This window comes from Pochonia chlamydosporia (genome assembly GCF_001653235.2).
Source record: "Pochonia chlamydosporia 170 chromosome Unknown PCv3seq00015, whole genome shotgun sequence".
Classification (NCBI taxonomy): domain Eukaryota; kingdom Fungi; phylum Ascomycota; class Sordariomycetes; order Hypocreales; family Clavicipitaceae; genus Pochonia; species Pochonia chlamydosporia.
The window spans coordinates 1-22774 of NW_019154050.1; the positions used below are offsets into that span (position 1 = coordinate 1).

The 22774-nt window shown below is 52.4% G+C and overlaps 8 protein-coding genes across 8 annotated transcripts; 4 read left to right on the top strand and 4 right to left on the bottom strand.

The window, feature by feature from the left end:
• Window positions 1–46: 46 nt before the first annotated feature.
• Window positions 47–1165, bottom strand: VFPPC_18419 (hypothetical protein; the record flags this gene model as incomplete). The annotated part of the gene is made up of 1 exon (XM_018294884.2): window positions 47–1165. The coding sequence occupies one exon, from the start codon at window positions 1163–1165 to the stop codon at window positions 47–49; it is 1119 nt and encodes a 372-aa protein (XP_018135906.1).
• Window positions 1166–1852: 687 nt separating this feature from the next.
• Window positions 1853–7490, top strand: VFPPC_12586 (ATP-dependent DNA helicase PIF1; the record flags this gene model as incomplete). The annotated part of the gene is made up of 5 exons (XM_018290404.2): window positions 1853–2001; window positions 2073–4370; window positions 4469–6015; window positions 6093–6877; window positions 6990–7490. 5 exons carry the CDS (start codon window positions 1853–1855, stop codon window positions 7488–7490), a joined length of 5280 nt encoding a protein of 1759 aa, XP_018135905.1.
• Window positions 7491–8073: 583 nt separating this feature from the next.
• VFPPC_18418 (transposase-like protein) lies at window positions 8074–10397 on the top strand (the record flags this gene model as incomplete). Its single annotated transcript, XM_018289892.2, has 4 exons — window positions 8074–9400; window positions 9464–9872; window positions 9932–10275; window positions 10393–10397. The coding sequence occupies 4 exons, from the start codon at window positions 8074–8076 to the stop codon at window positions 10395–10397; spliced, it is 2085 nt and encodes a 694-aa protein (XP_018135811.2).
• A 559-nt stretch (window positions 10398–10956) lies between these two features.
• On the bottom strand, window positions 10957–12168 carry VFPPC_18417 (hypothetical protein; the record flags this gene model as incomplete). The annotated part of the gene is made up of 1 exon (XM_022430032.1): window positions 10957–12168. The coding sequence occupies one exon, from the start codon at window positions 12166–12168 to the stop codon at window positions 10957–10959; it is 1212 nt and encodes a 403-aa protein (XP_022284950.1).
• Window positions 12169–12691: 523 nt separating this feature from the next.
• Window positions 12692–12892, top strand: VFPPC_18416 (hypothetical protein; the record flags this gene model as incomplete). The annotated part of the gene is made up of 1 exon (XM_022430031.1): window positions 12692–12892. One exon carries the CDS (start codon window positions 12692–12694, stop codon window positions 12890–12892), a length of 201 nt encoding a protein of 66 aa, XP_022284951.1.
• Window positions 12893–13652: 760 nt separating this feature from the next.
• On the bottom strand, window positions 13653–16263 carry VFPPC_12613 (KEX1 protease precursor; the record flags this gene model as incomplete). Its single annotated transcript, XM_018290416.1, has 3 exons — window positions 13653–14436; window positions 14489–15063; window positions 15118–16263. 3 exons carry the CDS (start codon window positions 16261–16263, stop codon window positions 13653–13655), a joined length of 2505 nt encoding a protein of 834 aa, XP_018135904.1.
• An 862-nt stretch (window positions 16264–17125) lies between these two features.
• Window positions 17126–18799, bottom strand: VFPPC_18415 (DDE superfamily endonuclease domain-containing protein; the record flags this gene model as incomplete). The annotated part of the gene is made up of 1 exon (XM_022430030.1): window positions 17126–18799. The coding sequence occupies one exon, from the start codon at window positions 18797–18799 to the stop codon at window positions 17126–17128; it is 1674 nt and encodes a 557-aa protein (XP_022284952.1).
• Window positions 18800–20130: 1331 nt separating this feature from the next.
• Window positions 20131–22635, top strand: VFPPC_18414 (hypothetical protein; the record flags this gene model as incomplete). The annotated part of the gene is made up of 3 exons (XM_022430029.1): window positions 20131–21267; window positions 21337–21775; window positions 21845–22635. 3 exons carry the CDS (start codon window positions 20131–20133, stop codon window positions 22633–22635), a joined length of 2367 nt encoding a protein of 788 aa, XP_022284953.1.
• Between the last annotated feature and the right edge of the window lie 139 nt (window positions 22636–22774).

Genomic DNA, 22774 nt, shown 5'->3' on the forward strand with positions numbered 1-22774 from the left:
TGGATGTCCGCCTTGGTTGGCCCCGAGGCCCGCATTCGCCTCGAGGCTATTCTTTTCCCGCCCCTTCATCTTCACTCGTCTCGGACGTGGGTTCCGAACTGTCTGACGCCTTGGGCTTGCTCGCCCGACCGACTTTAGCCTTGCCTTTCTTCTGATTTCCTGGAAACACCACTTGGGCTGGGCAACTCGCAACAAAATGGCCTGTCCGCCCGCAACGATAGCACCGTCGTTCGTTCCGCGGCAATTCTGGCTTCTCGGCAGTCTTGTTTACCCCCGCCATCTTTATGTCACCGTCCTGGTCCTGTGATGAATGTTGGCCATGCTGATAACCTCCTGAGCGAGCCTTCTCTTCTTTTGGCACGGAACCTCCACGGGCTTCTAGCTTCTCCAGTTTCCCAGCAATTTCCTGAACTCGGCTTAGCCATTCCTGATATAACGTGGGTAGGTGCGCAGTAACCAAGCATCGTTGCAGTTGCGAGCTTAAGGCGTTCTCAAGGAACACAATCTTTGCGCTGTCTGGCCAGTCGCCTCCCCCTGCTTCCGCCAAGGCTTGTTCAAACCGGGGAAGGAATGTGGCCAGCGACTGATCTTCGCGCTGACGTAGAGTCCTCAGTGAGGTCGCTGCTCGTGACTGGATATTACTGTCCTTATACGTGCGGTCAAGGTATCGCATTAACTCGTGGGGGTCAAAATTGCCGCCTGGCCCACCTGCCGCGTAAAACGTGGCCACGACCTGTTGTGGTTTTTCTTCTAGGCACGAATTAATAAGATACCACAAGTCTCGGTTCCCGTTATAATAGTGTGCATCGAGTTCTAGCTTGTCTCTCATCTGCCTTGCCCAGGCCGCATAACCTTTCCGGGAGCCATTGTACTTTGGCGGGTTTGGCAATGGTTTCCTCTTGTTAGGGCTCCCATTTGACTGTTGCGGAAGCTGCGCAGCATCGATGCCGAACAAGCTCTCGCTTGGCGTTCGCGTTGGAAGCGGTGGTTGAAGTCCTTCCTGAGGTTGCGGCGCCGTCGTGCTGTTGGCGAGATGCTGCGTTAACGCCGCCAACTGGGCTTGCAAGGGCCCCAAGCTTGCATTGATCGCTTCATGAATACGATGGTCGATCCACTGGTGCTGGGACGTAGGACTATCACCGGACTGTGTTTGCTGCTCCATCATAGCGGTCATGCGACAGGTTCCGCGATAGTAGATTGATTGAGCTTTAGATATGTAAGGGGCTGCGCCGCTGTTTGTTCAACATAAGGGTGCCGTATGATTGTCTATCTAAAGCTAGGGAGAAAGAAAGGAGAAGAGCAAGCTCGAGGCTCGCCTCGAGCTTGCGCAGTTAAGTTGCAGTGGCAACTTAGGCGAAATTAATCCAATTACACAACCGACCGTCTGCACGGCGCCGAAGCTCCGGGCCCGGCAGAGCCGGGTCCACAGCATCGGGCATAGCCCGTGACACTGGGCCTGTGCTCGATATGGTCGAAGCTAAAATACAGCGGGACCAAGCGTATAAGAATGGACGACTCTAGCGACTCGGCCTCCCTAGTACCCGGATATACCCGGAAAAAACGCGAGTTTCTTGCGGCAAGGGGAAGAAGTAGTGCGAGAGGACCCATAGCGACTCATCAAGATTTCGGAGCACTAAAGGGCCAAATGTGATTGGCCGAGAGGGCAAAGATCACGTGCAAAGTCTTCACAGGGTAGAGCATAGAGACCTTTCGTTCCTCAAGGCACGAGGAGCAACTGGCCGACGCTGCCCAAAAAGTGGAGCCTAGCCACCTTGCCCTGAATTGTTTGCTAACATTTTGCCTCGCCTGGAAACTTCACCACGCAAGGCCCCTTCACATCTTTCATGGCATAATGAGTTCTGGGTTTGCTTATTCACGGGTTCAAGATGATTTGATTTCCGTTGTCTGTGCCCGCTGTGGCGAGGAAAACCCGGCTGGCGACTTCGTAAGCAAACGCAAATCTGCTGTTAGCACCAAGAACTGCTTGGACTGTCGTAACCAGTGCAACTCTCATGTCAGCTCCGTCTCCCCACTCGCAAGACCTTCAGCGCCAACTAAGTGAAGCGTTCCAGATCCAGGGACGCAATCCAGACGTTGAAGAACCTCTCTGTCGGCCCTTCCTCAAGCGAGAGCCCTGCTCTCAAGAGAACAGAAGAGGATGCTGCTCTATCGCCTCCAAATGACAGATCCGGAACCCAGCATACATGGTCGGAGAGGGTACGGCAATGCCATACAGCGAGTACGTTATTTGAAGCCTCGGTAAGCCAGCCGCGTGTAGAGCTGGGGACGCCATTGCCGCCAACCCAGCAAGGCTCACAGCTCTTCCGGACACTGGCTCCCTCACCCGCCGTGCAGCGAACGACCCATCCGATCGTGCCACTGTCTGATTCAGCTACTGTCCGAGGGAGTACAACCAGTGTGGATCACGCTTACTTGGCAAATAGATACCGCAAAGGGGGGAAGGACTCGCAAGATGACCCTTCCACAGCCGGGGCGAGGGTCAAGCTGGCCGCTATCCAGCGCGACCATCGTTCGCGACGCCGTGTAGGGGAAACTGTATCACTGACGCCCACAATATCTCAGTTGGGCAGCTTTCAAGGCTCAGAGGTTGCTGGAGAAGGTATATATCCCTGTGCTGTGGTTGGCATTATCTTCGGGCTGACCATGGGACATAGATGCGACCCAAGATCCACTACGGACGGGTGGGTTTCAAGTTGGGGTCTGCTATCTAAGGAAGGAGACGACAGGGACCAGTTCTCAGAGCCTGATATTGATGCTGAGGACTATGCCAACGTGCTGCTCTCTCCCGCTCGTCCACGCAGGTATCTCGAGCAATTGGGAATCGAGCCGGACTCTGAATCGGGTGAAGAAGACGAGGATGGTGATAGGGACAATGCTTCTGTGGGCAGAAGCCCTCTTCGCCGTCGGCCGCTGCAGCCGTCCGCACAACCAAGGCGTGGCCGCCGTGGTCCCGCTCCAGGCACAGGAGGGCGGCCAAGAAGGCCTCGGAGGGAAACACGAACACGATCGTCGAGACCGCCACGACGTCTGCGTAGTCCAGTGATGATTCCACCGGAAGAATTGGCGGTCTTCCATGCACAAGATCCGGTGTGGAATGGCGATCTTGACGCTTCCGCCTTGACTGACCGCGATAAGGCCACCCTGCGCGAGTTCTGGACTAAGCTTGACAATGATCAGATGGAATACTGCGGCAGATGTCGCGAGTGTTGGTTTCAGATGGAAATAGATTATGACGGCATTTGCTCGCGTTGCTATCGAAGGGATGGGAAGCGTGGCCCCGACGAGCCTTACTTCTTCTCTGCCGAAAATCATCTTGACTTCGGCCCCGTACCGACCCGATTGCCTGAGCTCACGCCTACGGAAGAGGCATTGATTGCTCGCGTCCACGTCCATGTGAACATCATGCTGGTGCGAGGGCAGCAGTACAAGTATCGGGGGCATGTCGTTCACTTTCTTCGCGAAGTTGGCTTGGTGTACAACCAGCTCCCGCTTTTGCCACGGGAGTTGAACACGGTATTGTTGCGTCCTGCCAACACGTCGTCACACGCCAATCTCAGCCGGCAATTTACCCGCCAGTTCCGTCTGCGCCGGCAGGCGGTTATGATATGGCTTGACTACCTCCGCCATCATCATCCTGGCTATCGATGTATCATCATCGACGACGAGCGACTGAGCCAACTGCCCGAGGACGGCAATGTGGTGGACGCCATCCCCCAAAGCCAAGTGGAGGCTGCCGACGTGGGACCGGAGGAAGATCAGGAGGCAGAGCCTGAGCTAGAGGACGCGGCTGCGGTGCCTGACCTGTTGGCCAAGGACACGGAGCTCGATGCTCTGCGGTCTATTCTCGCTGGCGAGCCAGAAGCAAATGCAATGCAGCCGCTTGCAACAGGTTCTCAAGGGCAGGCGCAGCACGAGCTGCAGCTACCGAATATACGGCACACACCGATCAATGAGTTCAATCGCTCTCATGCCCTTTTCTCATTGGCATTCCCCTGCCTCTTCCCGGACGGCAGAGCCGACTTTGTGGAGCCTCGCTTGCGGTCGATTGAGTACAAGGATTACATCGAGCACGCCATGCGGTGGCACGACGGGCGTTTTGCGCGGCACCCAACCTTCCGTTTTGTCGCATTCAACACCCTGATGCGGTCCCAAGCACGGGCGCGGTCGAAATTCTTCGTGAAGCAACATGATGGCACCCGCGAACCGCTCACGCGAGAGCAGCTTATTCAGGCTCTCGAACACAGCGATGACCCCGAGGCGCAGGCGCTGATAAACTCGATCACTAGGCATGCAGTGTCGATTCGCGGTACGCGCCCCTTTTGGAACAGGAAGAGGCAGGACCTCGAGGCGTATGCCTATAGCCTGGGCTGTCCTGGCGCATTTATCACATTTAGCCCGGCCGATTTGCACTGGCGGAGCCTCTACCAACACATGCCCCGATATGGAGAATGGCTGCGCGCGTCCGAGCCGGAGAGGATGGCATTGTCGCGGTACTTGTTGCGGCAGAATCCTCACATTGCTGCCTCTTTCGAGATATCGTGTTGCGGAAGAAGTTCAACATCACGGATTACTGGGATCGGTACGAATGGCAAGGGCGTGGTAGTCCGCACAACCATGGCTTGTACTGGATGGAAAATTGCCCCCGAACCGACATGGAGGATGAAGCCGCTCGTGATGTATTTGCACGCACGTGGGGATTCCACATCACTGCCATTAACCCCGAGCCGACTAGGGCTGTGCCTCAGGGTGAGGGTAATCCGCTGAGCGTGGATCCCCTAAGCATCGAGATGACATTCCTGCGACTCTCGCAAATTGTCAACCGTTGCCAGCGTCACAAGTGCAATACCACGTACTGCTTGCGTGTGAGGAAGAGAACCGGCGACCTGGCAAGGGACATGGAAGGGGCTGCCGCAGACATCGAGGCAGCCAATGTTGCCAGTCCAGAGAGGGAGTGTCGGTTCGACTTCCCTCGCGCTCTGCGGGAGCTGGCCGCAATTATCAGGAAGGAGGGAAGGTCGTACTACGTCTTCGAGGCGGCCCGCAACGACAACATCATGAACCACTTCAATCCTGTCATTGTCCTAGGCTGGCTTGCCAATATCGACATATCTCCGTGCACCAGCCTACAGGCGGTCATTACGTACGCTGCGAAGTATTGCAGCAAATCCGAGAAGAAGATGGAACCTTATTGCAATCTTGCAGACCAGGTTTTGCCGCACACAGCACACCGTCAGCCCCTATTGTCATTCTCCTCACGTCTTATGAATAAGCTGATTGCCGAGAGGGATTACTCAGCGCAGGAGATTTCCCATCTGCTGCTCAACATTCCTCTGCAAGAAGGCACACGGTTGGTGGTCGCAGTGGACTGCCGTCCGTTGGCGCAACATGCGCGTTCTTATCGCGTCGACGAAGATGTCCATGAGACCATTGGGAGCTACAGGAAATATCTGGAGAGGAATGACCAACATGAAGATATAACCTACCTTGAATACCTGCAATCGTACAATCTCAAGACGTGGTGGAGACTCGCTACTCAGGCGAAGAAGAGGGTCCTGTCTTACTTCCCTCGATACAGGTCCATGGAGTCATCTCCCCAGTTTAATGACTTCTGCCGTGTCAAATTGATGATGTCTCGTCCACATCGCTCTCCAGAGGACTTGCTCACTCTGGACGGGCATCGGTTCGATTGCTTCGCGGCTGCGTACAAGTTTTGCAGAGAGCAGCACCACGACACCCATGCGGACGATCATTATGGGCTACCAGAGACAAATGAACTGGGGGCAGAGGACGATGAATTCGAACTAGAGGCCCACGAAGAGCCTGTTGCGGACGAGGACTGGCATGAACTCGCCCGCATGCTTCCGGACCGCCCGCTGGAGGAAGAGGATATCGACGTGCTCGGCTGCCGAGATATTGACATCGATTATGATTGGACCCCTCACGTTGGACGGTATGCTGATGATGGAATTCTCAACGGCGACTACTGGAAGCAACGTAAGTCGAGAAACCGCCTTGACCTTGACGTGGATCATCAGCCCTTGGAAGCCCGCGACTCTCTAAATCGAGATCAGCGCCTAGTCTACGATACGGTGATGTACCACTTTTTGACCCAGGAATCTTCTCAGTTGTTACTTCATGTAGATGGTGGAAGTCATACCTCATTAATCTGCTCTCCGCGCACCTCCAAGCCGCAGCTGTGTGGAGAGGGACACCCGTTTGGCGTGCCGCGCCAACGGGCGTCGCGGGGAATCAAATATCGCGCACCACCTTGCACTCCCTGCTGCACCTCCCAATCAACAAGGACTTCAAGCCCCTGTCGCCCACTGACATGGCCCAGCTCCTGAAGGACATCAGGTACCTGATCATCGACGAGAAGAGCATGTTGGGACTGCGTCAGCTATCATGGATCGATGACCGTCTCCGCGAAGCGTTCCCGAATAGGAATGAGGAATTCTTTGGTGGACTAAATATACTGTTGGTTGGCGACTTCTTTCAACTTCCCCCCGTGCTGCAGAAGCCGCTTTACTACGACAAGGAGGTACAAGGAGTGGAGATCAAAGGCAGGAACGCGTATAGACACTTCGATAAATCGGTCTTCTTGAAAATTGTCCAGCGGCAACGGGGCGACGAACAGAAGGCGTTTCGCACAGCTCTCGGGGAATTACGGCTGCTCCAACTATCGGTGGAGTCCTGTAAGCTCCTTTCCGGTCGGGTACAGGCAAAGCTAGATGATCAAGAGGTCGCCAAGTTCGCCAACGCCTTACGAGTATACGCCACTAAAGATAGGGTGAACGAATATAATCACTACCACCTTGATCGCCTCAGCCGGCCAGTCATTCAAGTCAAGGCTAAGAATGTCGGACTTGGTGCGGCTGCGGCCCCTGACGGCAAGGCAGGCAACCTTGCAAAGCAGATCCCTATATGCATTGGGGCCCGTCTGATGCTAACGTCTAACCTTTGGCAGCCAGTTGGCCTCCGGCGCTCGCGGTACAGTCTACGACATTGGCTGGGAACCTGGGGCTGATCCAATCCAAGACCCTCCCTGCGTCATCATGATGGAGTTTGACAAATACAGCGGGCCGGTGTTCCTGACCACCCCCGATGGCAGGAAGATTGTTCCGATCCTCCCAGTAGACAGGGACTTCCTCATTGGAGCCACTCTTTGCACTCGCACCCAGTTTCCCCTGATCGTATGCTACGCCATTACTGTTCACAAGTCGCAAAGCATCACTGAAGATGTGATTGTCACAGATCTCTCCTGTAGGGACTTTCAGACTGGTTTGAGCTACGTAGCTGTCTCTCGCGTGAACACGCTCCAGGGCCTGATGCTGGATGCGCCCTTTGATCGTAGTCACCTGTTTTACGAGTCTCCACCAGAGGGCATGAAGATGAAGATGAGAGATGAGCGGCATAGGAGACGACACGTTCTTACACGGAATCCATATAGAACGGACCACGGCTCTGCGTAACTAGATAACTACCTAATGTAATGGCTTAATAGTTGCCTGGCCCAAGGACTCCCAGCCTTCGGATGATCGTACCCCTTGCACCCACAGCTATAACGTGCTAGGGGTGGCGTAGTATTTTCTACATCCACATCAATAGCTGTGTCAAGAATAATGCCAGTTCCTCAGTGCTGTAAACGATCCTGGATCGTTAAGCCTTAACGATTTCGATCTCGATATCGAGATCGTTAGTTATCGATCTCAGATTTATCGATCTCGAGATCGTTAAGGATTGAGAACCCTCACGTAAACATGAAGCTGATCATTGCCCACGTAAGATCAGTGTGGCTAACAGACAGACCGTCTGACAGACCGGCCATTCTCGTCAGACCGTCAGACCGGCGAGGCCAGTCGGTCTGGGGTGGTCTGAGTCGGTCTGGGTGTTGTGCCTAATTGGGCAATTGTCTCAGTGCCACCACCACTGGCCAGCTCGGCCGTGGAAATATATATGCTCAAACTGACGCGTCTACGCACTGACGCGTCTGCACTTGCAGGAAACTATTGCAAAATGAATGTCGTGCTCCGTACATTACGTTGATACCGAATTATGATATCTTCTAGCAGAGCGTCGAGCCCCGTGTCATCTACACCCCAGTCTCTTGTGTTCGATCTACCTCAGACTCCGACCAGTACCACCCCAGAGGCTGCAGCAGACGATACATCCCAATGCGAGTTCCATATTGACTGGGGGAACATATGGCACTGCGGTAGAAGACTCATTGGCGCCAAAAAGAGACCGCGTCACAGACGGGTTGTCGGCACGAATATGAAAGAGTCCTGGATATATCGACATGGAGCCAATTTAGAGCACGGGGGAGTACGCTACTGGCTTTGCAGGCTCTGCCACGAAAAAAGGAGTTATTCGACGGCTTTGTACGCCTCCTCTGGGACAGCTCATGCCGCGAGACACCTAGTCCGTCAGCACCAGATCGTTGAATTTGGTGACAGGAGTCCATGCTTGGCGACTCCGTTCACCATAGCGGCCAAATCCGCGTCCTCTTCTGTACGCCCTTTGCCGCGACAGACTAGTCTAGGCTTTCAGCTCGCCTCCCACTTTGACGAAAGGTCATGGAAATCTCGTTTCGTGGACTGGGTCATCCTAGAGGATGTCACCTTCCGACAAGCATCAAGCGAGCGGCTACGGTGGTTGATTACGAACGGCGGGGAGGTTGCGAGTCAGCTACTTCCCGAGCATCACACAACAGTTTGTTCGTGGATCCGTCAAGCCTTCGAATCTCGGCGGCAGATTATCTTTAATCTCGTCAAGGACGCAAAGAGTTGCGTCCACCTTAGCTTTGATCTCTGGACTGCTTCCAACGGGTTCCACTACATTGGCGTTCTTGGCCACTTTGTGGATAGCCAGGGCAAAAAACGTGATGTCCTTCTTGGACTGCCGCGCCTAGTTGGGCCACACTCTGGTGAGAATATGGCCTCGTATATCAAGGAGGTAATCGAGAAATACGAAATAGGTTCCAAACTCGGATATTTCATGCTTGATAATGCCGAAAGTAACGACACTTGCCTAGAGACGCTTGCGAGGTGGTTCCCAATGGACACGAGCCGGCGTCGACTGCGTTGCGTAGGCCACATTATCAATCTGGTTGTCCGCGCTGTCATCTTTGGGTCAAACGTCAGTAAGTTCGAGGCGGAGCTTCGTGGGGCTACGGACGAATTTAGTTTCGAGATTTGGGCCAGGAAGGGGGCTATCGGCAGACTCCACAACCTTTCCACCTATATCCGACGGACGGACCAGCGACGACAGGTGCTTCGGCGTTTACAGACCGAGCTCGCCGGGGACGACGCAATATTTACATTGGAGATTGTTGTTGATGGCAAGACACGCTGGAACTCCATTTACGATATGATCAATCGTGGTATGCTTACATGGCCGGACATCTCCATTAGACATCCGCTGACATAGTATTGGCTTCTCCTAGCACTGGAATTGCGCAGTGCCATAGAGCTCTATCAATCTCGCTGGCAAAAGCCCAAACATGATCCCGTCCACCGTGACTTAACTAAGGATTTTCTCAACGCTGCGGATTGGGCTGAACTAGAGCGCTTCCGTGACTTCCTAAAGCCGTTTTACATCCTTACGAAGACGATGGAGGGTAACGCCAACAATCCAGAGGCAGAGGGCGGGCATGGTGCGGTGTGGGAGACCCTTAAGACAATGGACTATTTGTTCGTCAAATTTAAACAGGCCGCGGAGGAAACTCAGTTCGAGGAGCCGTCCCATGTTAAGTCGGGAATTGATTGCGGATGGACGAAGCTTGAAGACTATTACCTCAAAACGGACCGTACGCCAGTCTACCGAGCGGCATTAGCGCTTCACCCATCTTATGGGTATGACTACTTTGAGAGAGGCACTGGAAAATTGTGATGGATAAGCCGTTGTGGTACAGCGACATGCAGTCTGCTGTGGGTAGCATGTTCGATGAATATGTACGACAGGCTGACGTCGAAACCCAAGCTCAAGTGGAACTTTTTGACGACGAAGCTGATGAGATCGAAGCCGATATTAATGACTACAGTTCATTTGGGAAATGGTCAATCCGCTCTTTGAATACACAGCGAAAGAAGGTCAAGGCAACTAGCGAGCTTGATCTATTCCAGACACGGCCAATTTACCCCCAAGATCTCGACGTTGCCAACCCTCTTGAATGGTGGAACCAACATCAGTTGGAATATCCAGTTTTGTATCGAATGGCGCTCGACCTGTTCTCAATTCCTGGCATGAGTGCTGAATGTGAGAGGGTGTTCAGTCAGACAAAAAAAATGATCACGGATGAGCGCAATCAGCTAGCGCCTGAGGTGGTTGAGGCGGATCAACTCCAAAAGCACTGGCTAATGAGAGGGCAGGTAGCGTAGTAATGAATGTTTATGGACCTAATGAGATTTATTCGGACGGTTATAATCCCATTGTAGCAGCACGGTAGAATTTCGGGATCAGACTATCAGACCTAGACAGACCGGCTTGTTCAAGTCAGACAGTCCTAGACCGACCGACCGGGAGCCTCGACAAGGCCAGACCGACAGACCGAAGGGGCCGGTGTGGGTCTGTCGGTCTGTTAGCCACACTGAACACTCCCCTCTGGCCAAACTCGCCGTTCTCACACCATAGCTGTAGCAGCTCAGTCCACCTCGCTCGTTGCGCATTGCCCTGTATTGCCAAGCCGAGATATGTTCGAAACTGCTCCTCCAGCTTCAGGTATTGGTCGACTAGCTTCCACTTCCACCTTCCATTCGCGATCAAATCATCGCGTCCTCTAGATGATGCACGCTCAATCAGCTCAAGATACGCCCCTTCCAGTTTATTTGCGGGATCCGTCACAAAGGAATATCCTGCTGTCAAGTTTGTCATGTCATCCCTGATACCGGCAAGATCCACGTAGGGCTCAAAGCTAAACATCAACTCGTGGCAAACATCTCAGGCCTGTGTTGTAAAGTATTCCTGCAAGAGTCTGAAGTCCCCCATTGTCAGTGTCTTAGAGCCATTCCAGTGCACTGTCTGACCGTCGTCACTCCAGTATAGCAAGAACGGTGGCGTGTCTGACTTCGCTGCCACACGCCTATAGTTTCGAAGGGTGAAAAATTCATCAAACGGTGACTGCGGTCCTTGCACAGTCAACTGCTTGCGGATCTTTTGTAAGCGTTCCAGTTGTTCGGTGTAGGGCCGTTTTTCGATCTGAAGTATGCGATAGGGCCGAAGTGGGAGCGCCTTCTCTATGCAGAATAGACGCAGGTGATAAATGAGGGCAGAAAGATGGGGAGTGAAGGCTCGAGCCGGCAGGAAGCTCTGTCGGCCCTTTGAGAACCCTAGAATGCCGCTGAAGAATACCATCACCATCGAACTTGGCTTTCCATCTACTGGGACGTCCTCTGACAGTGCCAAGCTCAATCCAAAGAGCTGCTCTAGTACTTCCTCCGTCTCACAACTTCCTGGCTTGTGCAGCATTGGACGTAATACGGCGATGCCTGTTCCGTCCGACTGTGATGATGCTTCGCCGCGGATACTCCCATCGGTGTAGGCTTCCATTTCGCTGTCATCATCGTCGCTTTCTCCGCTGTCGCTAGACGTCCCGCTGCCTCCGCCGCCTTCAGACTCCGATATCACGTCGAATTCGACTGTAGAGTCATGTTCGGCTGCTTTGGTGATGTGATTTGTTGTTTTCCAGCATTTGTTCTGCCATATCGCGTCCAGGAAATGCAATATGGGGTTTCCAAGCGATAACCCAATCATTCTCGTTCGCGTGCCTTCGTCCAGGCGATACACGCGAAAAATGAAGGAAATAAGTTTCCGATAAAGCAGACGATATTTCAGCGTGCTTGTCGGCTGGTGTACCAGAGTAAATGGCTCTTGTGAAGGTGAGGTAAGTCGGACGCTTCTGAGCCAGCACAGAAGATTACGGTTGGTGCTTCGCACAGTCTCTTCGCAACGATCCATCATCGGATTCACTAGCTTTAAGATTGCCGCTATCTTCAATTCGTCCTCTGCGCTGCTTACCAAATCTTCCTGCAGCTCGCACACTCCGCGCCGTGCCAAGAGCAACGGCGGCGGCGATGATGGGGTTTGTCCAGATGCTCGGCGTGGAATTGTGATTAAGGCTGAGAGCATCTGCCGATCCTTGTTGTTAAACATCTCCTCCCAGCCTGTCCTCGCGACCCATGGACTCTCTTCACCAAATGATAACCTCGAATTAGGATTGGCCGGCGAATCAACCCGTCCAATTATTATATGGTCGTCGTCGTCGTCGTCGCCCGACCGACCGACGGAAACGGTTTAGCTCGCGTTGCTTCACGGTGTAAACATGGTCCAGTCTCCTCTTCATATCTTGGGTCGGTCGTGTCGTCGATCCATTATGCTCGACGATCCAGTACCGTTGATTCCTCGATGGGTTCCAAATCTGAAGGTAGACTTGCTCCATGCGATTGGATTTGCGACTGGCGGCGCCGACGTCAGCTGCATGACAACACCGATGCTTCCGTGCCTCCTGGCCGTCTCTCGTACGTTTGTCGCACCGAGGACAGCGATAACCATCATATATCTTGAGGTACTGATGTGCTGGGGTCCCGTCGCCTAGGGGTTTGACCAAATGTGGCTCGTACAAATCTAGCTGATCTAGGAGTTGTGAAAGATTCTGCCTCGCCCCGAGCGGGATGTTATGTATAGCCCGAAGATGGTCAGTAGGGCGGCCACGCTCGACGGAAATAGCGCGCTGGCATTTCTCATCGTAGCAGATGAGGGCCTTATGGCGAGAATCATAAAACAGGTTCAGAGCTTTAAGTACACTCTCGGCCTCCATTGCTTTTGTTCTAGCGATGTAATCAAGGCTGGCGTGATTGCTAGCCTCGACGTATATTGAGTGAAGTGAAGGGGCAGAACGAAAAGAAGATGGTGTCATGCCATGCCTTGGAAGTTGACGACTCATTTCCTTTCCTGGCCGAAGCACATGGGTCACACCCGCGTCGCGTGGAGAGTTCTACGGGTCCCATTCAATCACCAGAGCCTATGTGGCAATGTGGGTCCCGTTCAATCATCAAAACCCCGTACTATCACTACAAACCCTTCGTGCAGTAGGGCGGAGTTCAAGTCCCAATTGGGGGGTTTGGCGGATGCGCATGTCGCGTTTTACGGGGAGGTAATTGGTCTTTGGGAGAGTTATATCAAAGAAATGGAGAAGGAGGGCGTGGTAGCTGCGTAATTTCTGTGCTTGGAACACCTCAACAAGATTAGGCGTTGCGGTTTCAATTTTCGGCTTGGCGTTGGCGAGTAGTCTCATAGCAATTCTCAATCCAGACCCGTCTTTACTATGTATTCATCCTAGACAGATCGGTAATGGAAACGGTTCAGTAATTCCAATTCAGTGCGCTTTCACTATATCCAACGATGACATCATGTTCAGAGGGACAAAATAATCTATTCATAATGCTAAGTAGGCAAGATGCCGTGCTGGTGGTACATTCAAACTCCGCTGACCCCATGCAGGTGAACAAAAAAACTCTTTAGCAAGCAGCGTATTCCAAAATCAAGCAAACATGGTCCAACTGACTTTCATGGCCTTGTTGCCACCCAACTGCCAAAATGACCTTTCTTGCACACGCCGTAACGCCAATGTCCGACCATTACGGTCGGCTTCCTCCGCCAAGGGGTCTTGATTCGGGTCTTCCGTGGCCGTCGTCATCGTCGCTCTCTTCCCCTACGACGTACTGATTATCTTCATCTTCATTACTGGCCAGACGTTCTGCAGACCGATCTCTGTATTCGTCAAACTCTTCCTCATCGTCGCTTGCGCCAGCAAAAGCATCATACAGCTCGCCGCCCCGAGTTCGTCTTCCTTGGCCATTCTTTTCTTGGCTGTTCAAACCGTCTCCCTCCTCCTCGTCAAGGAGCTCAAAGTCATAGTTGTTGCGGGAGTTATTTCGAAGTTGTCGTTTACGAGCGATGCAGAAGTAGATACCCAAGCCGATGCAGAAGACTGCAATCAGGCTACCCGCACCAACTACCCACACTGTGGCGGTCTTCGATCCTCCAAAAGCCGGGAACTTGTCAATCCACGATGACGAAGAAGTTGCGGTTGCGGAAGCTTCCTCAGCAGAAGGTTTTTCATCAGCTGACGTAGCGCTTGGTTTAACAGGTCTTTCAGGGTGGTCGGTAGGCTTATCCGCCTGAGTCTTGGTGCCGTCGGCTTGGCTGCCGAGGGTAGACGTAGCCGCTGGCGCCGTCACAATGTCAACTTTATCGTGATCAGCATCATCTTGTGCCGACGGCATAGGTAGCTTGGTGGCTTTGGCAGGGTCGATGGCCTCGCCCCACAGCTTCAGGTGCCAGTCGACGAATGTGCCTTGGTGTTCATTTCTCTTGGTGTCTCTGACGACGATGGTCCACTTCCCGATACCCTTTTCACCCCTACATACAACTTGTTAGAGCAGAGACGCAATCACAGAGGGATGGAACTTACCAGTGAGCGACGCTCATGAACGTCCAATCCTCATAGCCCTTGTTGGCGCTATCATCTTTGCGGGCAGTCGCGATGTGGCTGACCACGTTTGACGGACTGATCAAGTCGACGCTAAGGTCACCACGTCGAGTGTGGTTGACGTTAATTGTGACAGTAACATGCTCCAGCCGCTCCAAATTTGCCTTCTTCAGCATATCTTCCGTGACGTCAAAGCTAACAATCAACCCGTGATCTCCTTCTGGGATTGCCTTCTTCACATGCAGCCAAGGAGAAAAGAACCAAGCCTGGGGTTTGACCTTTTTCCAAGTCTTGGCTTTCTGCACGAGGTCATAGGAGTCAACTTTGCCGTAGCCGAATACGTGACTGAACTGTTTTCCGATTGCCGTCTGCTGCCAGTTGGCATGTTCGTCAGCAACAGGTTTGGCAGTGTCCATGCCAAGGTACTGCATGTCTCTCCAGCCTAGGTCCGGGCGAACTTCCAGAACGAGAGCAAAGATGCCAGCAGCGAGCGCAGCAGCGGCTGACGTTCCGCCGTGACCAGTTGCGCACTGGGTTTCTCCGACATCAGTTGTGTGCTAGGATTTGTTAGTATGTGGCATAGATCATTGAATGAGCATGTTGATGCTTACGATGGAGTCGCCACTACGACTGCTGTAGGTGACTACGAGCTGAGCAGAGCAATGCTCCGAATAGTATGGATGCCGGCCAGCTCGATCGACGGCGCCGACTGTGATGCTGTATATGGAGTTGGTATATCCATCAAAGTTGCAGTTGTCATCGCTGGCAGCACCATTGCCGCTGGCAAACACATAAATAGATCCCAGTCCATTTCGGCCCTCTTGAATGGACTTGAGCATAGCCCTCCTGATCAAAACACCAGGGGCCTCCATGGTTCGCCCATCATCATGGGGTCCCCAAGAGCACGAATAGATCTGATTCTTGTCGTACTTGTACATCATAGCTTCAGCTTCATCAGCATCGCTTATAGGCTTGCTGAGAATCCGAATGCCAGCAATCTTGGATTCATACGCGACACCGAGACCGCAAACATCATTGCGAACTGCTGCGATTTCTCCAGCGCATCGAGTGCCATGGCGATCATCAGAGAGTACAGGAGCGGGAACAGGGTCATGGTCGTTAAAGTCGTAAGAACCCTCTGCGAAATAGTTGTCCTTGAGATCCAGACTGTTCATATCAAGGCCATCATCGATGATGGCAACAGTGACGTTCTTACCCGTAACCCCTTCTAGCCAAACACTTGTCACGTTCACGTCGTGGCCAATCTGAATGGGATTAAAGAGGTGCCACTGCTCGGTAAAAATCGGGTCGCGGATATTGAGCTGGGACATGACTGTTTGCTGTTTCTTGATAGCCCACTCAACGGGTTTGTTATTGTCGCGCGGCAAAATCAACCCCGAAGGAGGTGGCGGAATCACACGTTTATGCAGGTTTTGACGAGTCTCCTGCTTCGTAGAGAGCAACACACTGTCCAAAACGTCGCGATCTCCTAGTCCCCGCTTCCTCCTCTTACTTTGCAGTAGCTCTCTCTTGACAATGTCGTGCTCGGCCTTTGGTGAGCGGAAAACGTGATGATCTGAAAGTTGGCCGAGGACGCCTTCGTGTCGCAAACCCAGACGAGACGCAATTTGTTCTGGAGACGTAGTCGAATCAATATGTATGACATAGTAGTCATTATTATTGTAGTCCCTGGGAACATGGCTAGCATGGGAAATGGCGGCAAGGCCAAGGAGGCCAGCCCATGGCGCAAATCTCATGGCGTAGAGCAAAGGGGTACGACGATGGCAGTGGCCCGAGGAAGCAGCACAAGCGAATGTGATTCGGTCTAACACATCTGAAAACTCGATGGGGTATCTCTAAACAGGCGTTTATGTGTGTTCCTGGTGCAGCTGTGGTTAGAACTACCGCAGAATTTAGAATTTGGATGACTTCCGCGCCAGCAAAACGACTCTAGTGTCGTCAAATGGAACCTGGGCCTCCCAGACGGACGAGTCTCAAGGCACAAATGTGCACAGGAACGCTGGGAACATACGTTTAGAATGAGAGGGTGAGAAGAGCCGCAGACCCTGTTCAAGGATGGCTTGGCTGGGCGCGTTTCGTGAGAAAGAGCGTGGGCAAAAAGTAGGAATGTCGGAAGTTGAGGTTGAGTAGTAGGTGTCTGGTTTGATCTGAGGCGTCGTGGCCTTGAGGCGTGGATGCGGCACGATTACTCTGGGCCAGTGCCGCAAAGTGACCAGACATGGACCTAACCGGACCAGATGGGGGCAGGGAGACGGCAGCCTGGAGTGACCCCCTAAGTACGCCGAACTCAGTGCCCACGATTAAGGCAGGTGCCTGGTGGGTACTGTGCTTCTCGACTGGAGCTAGTGGCGGATCAAGTGGAAGGGGCAAAGAGGGAGTGGGTCATGGTATCAGCTACCTCTCCGCGTGCTGCTCATGTACTGAGCTTTAGAGTAGAGGATACCTTTATTGACAAGCCCAGGTTGTAACCATTGACCTGCATTCTACTCGTGCCACGCCCCACTTTATTGGGAACTCGCAAGCTCGCACCACCTAAAGATGGTGCTGGCCACCAAAATAACCAGACCACCAATATAACCAGAATTCCAACATTTTTTATTAGAATCGCTTCAACAACCTACAACGGCGGTCCGTTTCATAAACTGCCGCTGGTTCTAGCCTCCCAGATGTCCTCCACTTACGAGCTTCCTTGGCAGTTGCTTCAAACCACCGCTTGTATCCATTGCGCGCCCGTTGTTCCGCTGCTTGCACACGTCGCCTTGCCGCCGCCAGATCTGCGTCAACCCTTCGCTGCACCATACGCCGGCCTTCTGCCACTGTAAGCACTCCTCCTGTCTGTAAGGTCTTATTCTTCATTGCCCTGCGCCGCTTAGCCACCGTCTCGGCCAACTTGGTGCGCCCTAGATCTCTCTTTGTTTGCACTAGCTCCGTGCTCATGGCAAGCGTCCCCCGAACATATCGATCTATATCAGTAGATATTGAAGCCATTAAGTCTGGGAATTCGTCGACAGCTTCCATAATGTTGTTGGCTAGCTTGTTAACTTGCCGCAAGGTTAGAGGAGTCTCGAATGGTGAAGATCCAGTTGGAAACTGCGGCTCAGGCGTAGGATTGTGTGGTTGCCGAGACTCCAGGACCTGTAGGACCACATGTGGATTGAATGGATAGATTCCAGTTTTCTGAAATGCAGAGAAGATCGTACTACGCTTGAAGGCGTGGTTGCGTACATCCTTAATAGAAGCCAAAAATTCTAGCTTGGTGATGTTAGTGCAGCCGTCGCGAACTGCCAGATCCAGCGCCTTGGCATGGTAATGTTTTAGCGGCTGAAATACGCACACATCTAGTGGCTGAAGAATATGTGTCAAGTGCGACGGTAAGCCAAAAGGTATGATGTGGTGGTTGTCACAGTACTCGATAAATTCCTTAGTATGGTGCGAGCCATGGCCATCCAGGATCAACAACCGCTTCAGTCCTTTAGCTGTTGATGCCGTGTGCTTGTCAAAATGCCGAATCCATTCAAGACTCAATTCGTCATTCGAGTAACCAGTCTCTGAAACACCCAGCGCAGTATCTTCATCCAAGCCCACAGACTCTGCGTACCAACGGGCCATGTGCTTAGATCCAGTCATGATGAGGAAACCAGGGCAGTGGCGCCCGGCTGCCGAGATAGCCTCTATAGCAGTAGCTGATTCACGGTTCGTAGGAATGGCAAGGTAGTGGGCTCGCTCTCGCTTAGTCACAATCAACTGATCCTTTCCTACGCCAAGTTGGAACCCAGTCTCGTCCATATTCCAGATGTCTTCAGGGGTGATGCCATGGGTTTCAATAATCTCCCGGAGCCGTTGGAAGTACTGGTTAACCTTGTCGATATCTTCTGCAACCTGGCGGTTAGAATCCAGCGTCTTCTGCTTCTTGCTGTCGTAACCGTACCGTGTAAGGAAGCGAGAGACCCAGTGCTGGCCAACTGCAGGTGGATTGCCAGCCTTAGCCTTGGAAGACCTCTCGCGCAGGATTAGATTCGCCGCGTCCCGCACAAATTCCTTGCGCACAGATAAGCCTACATTGTCAAGCCGGTCAATATATCTACACACTGCAAGCTCTTCTGGGCGCGTCAGCAGTGTATTGTGGCCGGCAGCGCCTTTCTTAGGTTGCCGGCCTTCTAGTCGATATCGCAGTCGGCCAAGCGGCACGTGGAATAACCGCGCAACCGCGGCCACTTTTGCGCCAGGAAAATCCTCAAAGTACTGAAGAGCCTCTTGAATACGCGACTCCATTACGACCAGCCAAAATTTCAAGAGTTGGTGGGCAGAATAGTGGAAAATACATCAGAGGTTGGAAATTCTGGTTATATTGGTGGTCTGGTTATGCGAGCTTGCGAGTTCCCAATAAAGTGGGGCGTGGCACGAGTACTGTCTTAAAAAAGAGAGCATTTATTTCTCCTACAAGTCGCTCCCCGACGAACCGTCCGCCAGACCCTAAGCTCATCGTTAAATCTGTTCAGGCACGCACCCCCGACGTAGTCTGGCTGTTCCCTAGCTGCAGCGTCTCACTCAACATCTAGAATTTAGATTGTTTCGACATTATCCTCTGCTGTTGGGGCGTATTTACTAAGCCGACAAGAATAGTGCCCAGCTCGCTGCTCGCTTTAACCCGTGCTCGACCGAGAGACTTCTTCTCACACCTTCAAGTTTTCATCGTTTTGTAGTCACCCTGAACTTTCAGGGCAAAATGGACTACCCGGCAACTACACAGGCAGCCGTACTGCCAGCGTCGAACAAAAATGCAACAACAAACCTTCAGACCAGGGCAATTTACGGCCAACATGGAGCGGTGGCCAAGCCTCAGAAGTCAAGCAAGTTACGTCTTTCGTCCCTTCCCGCGCATGACACATTCAAGTCCCCTGGTGGCTACTCCTCTCACGCGAGCATGAGCCCGCAGCAGCCCATTGACCACATATCTTCTGCACCTACCAGCGTGACCCGGAACAACCGCAGCACTTGGCTATCTGGATTCAAAATGGGCCAGTGCTTCTGCTGCTGAAGAAGTGGTGAGGGTGTGGAAGGAAGAGCCTGCACTCTCTTTATTCAAGCTGAGACTGGGGCAGGGTTCAAAGTCACTACACGAAAGTCCACATATGGACTCACATATGGATCCATTTCAATTGCACTCCATGCCACCAGACCATGTTGTGGCTTTCTGTCACTCCACGGAACCCCGGCCACATATGTCAATGGTGGAAATTATGGTAATTTCATCCGGGGGTTAAGAAATACCTAATAAACGCATAGTGTATGAGGCAAATTTGAAGTACTTGCTAACTGGTCTGAGACACCAAATTTCAGCTCACTTCAGCTCACTTGACCTCAGCTACGGCGCCGCTCATGGATGACGAGCTGACTGACCAAAAAGAGCTGCATGAACCGTGGATCTGACAATGGACCTTTTCCTCATATTTCCTCATCAGTCCTACTGTGCCTTCGACTCGGCGCATGTTGTATTGCCTCGCAATGTTCCCTGCGTCTGACTACCTTGACTCAGTTTTGCTCCATGGCGGCCGTTTCGGTCTGATGCCACCCGATTTTCAGTTGTAAATAATCGAATAATGATGGGTGATAATAAACCCGATTATAGGCAACATTTACCCTCTGCAAGAGAAAAATTGACGGTGGCGATCCCAGATCGAACAGAAGAAGATGAAGAACGTCTGTTCCGCATTTTCCGTGGCTGGACACTGACCGAAAGAGATGGCCAGACGCGACAATGGGTCTATCAATTTGGTTGTGATATTCAGAATGTCGCGACGAAAGAACGCCGCTGGGTCTGTTGTCTGTGTGTAAAACGGAAGGATCCCAGACCGAAGAATTACAACCATAAGGGCTTACAGAATGCTGAGGGCCATCTGTTCAAAGACCACAACGGCATAGTCGATCCTGCTGGCAAAAGGAAGTGTCCTAACTCTACCGCTGAAACGCCTGCCCGCTCAATTGCAACGCTGCTGCAATTAAATCCAGAGGTTACACGCGATCAGGAAATAACGAATCTACTAATCAAGCGGTTTAATAAAACCACATTTCAACAGATGATGGTCCACTGGATTGTTAACACGAATCGATCATTTACCACGGCGAAAGATCCTGACCTGCGAGCGATCTTCGAGTATCTATACCCTTCAGTTTCCATTACAGAAGCTCACATATCCGATGTAACGGTGCGCGCGATCGCTGTAAGAGAGTTCAATGCGAATAGGTTGGCTGTACGAGAGACACTTCGGAAGAGCCCAGGCCAGATTCATATCCAGTTTGATGGATGGCGGTCCGGCAACAGGCATGCTCTTTACGGCGTTACATGCATATTCAGGAGTCTGGATAACAGGCCCCGGAAGTGCGTTCTTGGCCTTCCAGAGCTGCTTGGCCGGCATACAGGCGAGAACATCGCCGGAGAGATACTCGATATCGTCAGGGAATTTGAGATTGAGCACAAGCTGGGCTACTTCACGCTGGACAACGCGTCGAATAACAAAACAACTATGGAAATACTCGGACGTGAGCTGCGATTCAACTGGAAGAAGCGCTGGGTCCGCTGCATTGGCCATGTTGTCAATATAGTGGTGAAACACATGCTCTTTGGCCAAGATCCAGACGCGTTTGAGAAAAAGATCTACGATGGTCAACTTATGGCGGCGAGGGAACATGAGCAGTGGCGCAAAAGGGGCCCAGTAGGTAAATGGCATAACTTCGCCGTTGTAAGCAAACTTCATCATGCATACCCTTGTACATTTAGGTTTTGGTGGCTTATGCAAACTATATCGTAGGAGGTCAATAGATCCGATATCTGGACCGATGTCCTGAAGAAAGTCCAGCAAGTCGAATCCCAACTTTCCGATGACCCAGCGATCCAGACCCACGATCCTGTCGGGGTTGTGGTAGATAACGCAACTCGTTGGCTCTCCCAGCTAGCCATGATCGACCGGGCTCTCGTTTTGCGGCCGTTTTATGACCCTTTCATCCAACGAGCCTTGAGTGAGTGGAACAAAGCTAATCTCACAAAAGGCGGGTTGGGGAGGAAAGGAGCCAGGATGCCATTCTTTTTGAGGGAAGAAAATCGGATTACAAGCAACGACTGGCGTGTGATCCAGGCGCTCCGTGACATCCTGTTAGACTTTCAGCTGGTAGTCAAAGCCTTGGAGGGTGATGGACAGGGCCAGCACCGAAAAGCAGTTCAACAAGATGAGATTGAGCCTCCATTATCCGGTAAGCTTTGCCTGGATCAGTCGGTCTGTACTATAGTTTTTCATGTGGCTAACGAGCCGCGGCCCAAAGGCACCAGCTGGGATCTTCTCCACGCGTATGAATATCTTCTCGAGTCTCTCGAATCTGCCAAGAAGATCGCTGTTTCCCTCCCAGACTCTGAGTATCTCGCTGTTAATATTAACCTAGGCTGGATGAAACTCGACGAATATTATCAGCACCTGAACGATAGTCCCGTGGTCTACGGTGCGGCGGCTCTGCACCCGGCTTACCGCTGGGCATTATTCGACGATCTGTGGGGCGATGATAGCAAGCGACGATTATGGATTACCAAAGCCAAGGCAGTTGTCCAGGAACTGTGGGAAGTCGAATACAAGAAGTTGTTCTCCGAGGATCAAGACTGTGATTTGCCTCCAGGGAAGCGTCTTAAATCGTCAAAGAACAAGTTTACAGCCTGGCGTAACAGCAAACAAGGGCTGACTCCGCAGACTCAGGCTAGCGACGCGTCTCCCGGGGCGTCTCCTTCATCACCTTGCGTCGTGGGCCTGGATCTTGACGAGTATGATGAGTGGCAGCGCAACATAGACGATTCTGACGCCTTAGTCGTTGATCCATACGAATACTGGCACAGTAGGCGACTCAAATACCCGAAACTGAGCAGGATGGCACTGGATTTACTTACTGTGGCGCCTATGTCTGCGGAGTGCGAGAGGTTATTTTCCGTAGCGGGACATATGGTGACGAGGCTTCGGAATCGACTAGACGCTTCAACAATCGGCTTATGCCAAACATTACGCAGCTGGCTACGAGAAGGATTGATCGGCCAGTTGGACCAAATTCTGACGGAGCCATCGAGGGAATAACGGCGATAGGCCAAGAGTCGGATTGACCACGGACTCTTACTACCATACTGAGAATGTGGAAATTCCTGCCACATGTGGACTCACATCCATTATGGATACATATCCATCCATACCACGGCCGTGATCTTAGTCATCATCC